Source organism: Sus scrofa, chromosome 9 (assembly GCF_000003025.6).
Source record: "Sus scrofa isolate TJ Tabasco breed Duroc chromosome 9, Sscrofa11.1, whole genome shotgun sequence".
Lineage (NCBI taxonomy): Eukaryota > Metazoa > Chordata > Mammalia > Artiodactyla > Suidae > Sus > Sus scrofa.
The window spans coordinates 4812222-4814658 of NC_010451.4; the positions used below are offsets into that span (position 1 = coordinate 4812222).

General features: G+C 48.2%; 1 protein-coding gene across 1 annotated transcript; it reads right to left on the reverse strand.

The window, feature by feature from the left end:
• Window positions 724-2116, reverse strand: LOC100621288 (hemoglobin subunit epsilon-2-like). Its single transcript, XM_013999036.1, is given in 5 exon segments — window positions 724-807; window positions 810-857; window positions 1695-1789; window positions 1792-1915; window positions 2072-2116. Coding segments are annotated over 5 exon segments (396 nt in total).

Consider the following 2437-nt stretch of genomic DNA (forward strand, 5'->3'; position numbering starts at 1 on the left):
TTCATGAAGTTGTCATTTCCCACATAAATGTTCTTTTGTCACCACCAAAGGCTTAATGGAATTAGAAATACAATCAGGTCACGGAGCTCGCAAGTGATATACAGATACAAACACAGGCTGTCAGCTCATAGGCCTCAGGGGTGGTTCCTCCGCTAACACCCCTGAAGATGCAAGGGAAAATTTAGAGCACAGCCCTTGACTGGGTCTCTAGAAAGTACCGCTTTCACTGCATTACCTCTGTTAAAACTGTGTTTCTTATATTAAATAGAAGAGAACTATAGCCCCCAAAGAGCTCTATCCCGAGTTTATAAAACTAACAACCTATATAGGTGCTTGTGTGCTAACTCTTCACTACCAATAATCATCTCAAAAGAACCCCCATTTCCTCCTTTTGGTAAAGACCTTGTCCAACTCAAAATCTACTTCCGCTTCCTAGGAGTGACCACCGAAGCCACGCTTATCCTATAGAATCTTGTAAGAGTCTTTCCTATATCCTCCCTGAACTCTCAAGCTCCAATATTCCCACTCCCACAGGAGTGCTTTCTTCTAGCTGAATCATCATAAAAGATAAAGCCAGAGAGACAATACAAAGATATTCTTTATGAAGCATAATTTTTATCCAATGCAAGTTGTCTAGAGGCAGGACATGGCCCCCTCGTCTTCAGGAGACAGACTTTTGGGACACAGGGTGTCCCGTAGGCACCAGCATAGATGGACAGGCAGCTAGTGGTACTTGTGGGCCAGAGCATTAGCCATATCATCTGTCAGCTTCTGCCAGGCAGCCTGCCTCTGGGGGGTAAAGTCCCCTTGCTGAAGTGGGTTGCTAAGACAGTCAATATCTGTTCAGCCCCTAGGAGCTGGGGCTGAACAGAAGAGTGCATAATAAATAGAAAGCCTTCAGCTGGCCTTGCAGCAAGTAGATATAATATCCATTTCCTTTCTGAGAAGAGTTTGAGCAGCTTTCACGGTCATGCCCCCACAAACATGCATCATTACAGATTTGACTGCAGTGACCTCCTCGCCCTGAACCCCCATCATGTTGCATCCTTCTCCTCACTTGCCCTGTGCAATTCTGACCCCACAGCATCGCTATGGATTGCGTCTCTCATTTTTTAAAGCAGGATCCTAATACTGCCCTCTGTGTAGCCTTGGTCCGCAGTGTTATATACATTTACATCATCTGCACACCCATTTGACCAAGAAGGCACTGCCTTGTGTACAAGGGCATCTCATCTTTCCTGGGCTTGCGGGGGGAGGGGGCGGGGGGCCGTGAACAAAGTACTCTTCCTTTGCCCTGCGAGTCCTAATTCAAAACTCAGGAACCACTGAGAAGTGTGTTCATCCATTTTCGGAGAAAATGTCAGTGATCAAAGACACAGCATTCTTCTCCCTGGCTCATTTTGTACTCTCCAGGAGGAAACATTTCACTCAGTTTTGGCCAGTGTTCTTCACAACATGTATTTGTTCCAGAAATATCGGATGACCAGTGGCTTCCGCTGGTCGTAGTATTTACTCTCCTTGGTCTTACCTTTGACCTTGGAACAATCTAGCTACCAAAAGCAAGCCTTTCCCTGAAACATTAGCTCTCAAAAATACCTCTATAGAGTAAGCCTCAAGTACTTGTGTTCCCTCCCGTAACCACAGCACAAGGACCTGGGGTGAAAGGCCACAGCACACACATGTGCAGGACTCACCCTGAAGTTCTCAGGATCCACCTGCAGCTTGACACAGTGCAGCTCACTTAGACATGCCAAGGTGCCCTTGAGGTCATGTGTGTGCTTAAGGGCATTCCAAAGGAGGTCAGCACCTTCCTGCCATGGGCTTTGACCCTGGGGTTGCCCATGACTCCAGAGTCAGAAGACAAGGTGCCAAAATTGTCAAAGAACCTCTGGGTCCGTGGTGGACCCCCAGGAGCCTGTGGGGTGATCACAATCACAGAGCAGGTGGGAAGTCAGAGTTTATAAGAAACCTGACCAGTCCCTCTTTCTGGAACACTTTCTGTCCCCTGCCCTGCCCTCCAGTGCCTCCCTTCCCAGACTCTTGCCTCTGGCCACCCCTACATTCTCCTTACTCTGCAGATAACAACATCCTTCTCCTCCGAAGGAAAACGAGCCATGGTATCTAGGAGTTGTATGGTAATCACAGAACCAAGTCTGTGGCCTCTTCTCTGTGTGGTCTTTTATTCCTCATTTCTGGTCCCCAAACCCTTACTTTCCCTAATTAAATGAGGTCATGGGTCAGCGGTTCCAGATTCATATCCAGGGATGGGGTTTGGACCAGGGAGGGCTGGCCAGTTGGACATGTGCATCTCTTGCCGTGTTCCACGACCCCTCAGAGGGACCGTTCTGTTCGTGCTCAGTGTGATACTTCACCTCCCTCTCCTCTTTCCTCTTACAACTCCTGCCTCCCCCTCTCTCTAGCATGCAGCTCCCATCTC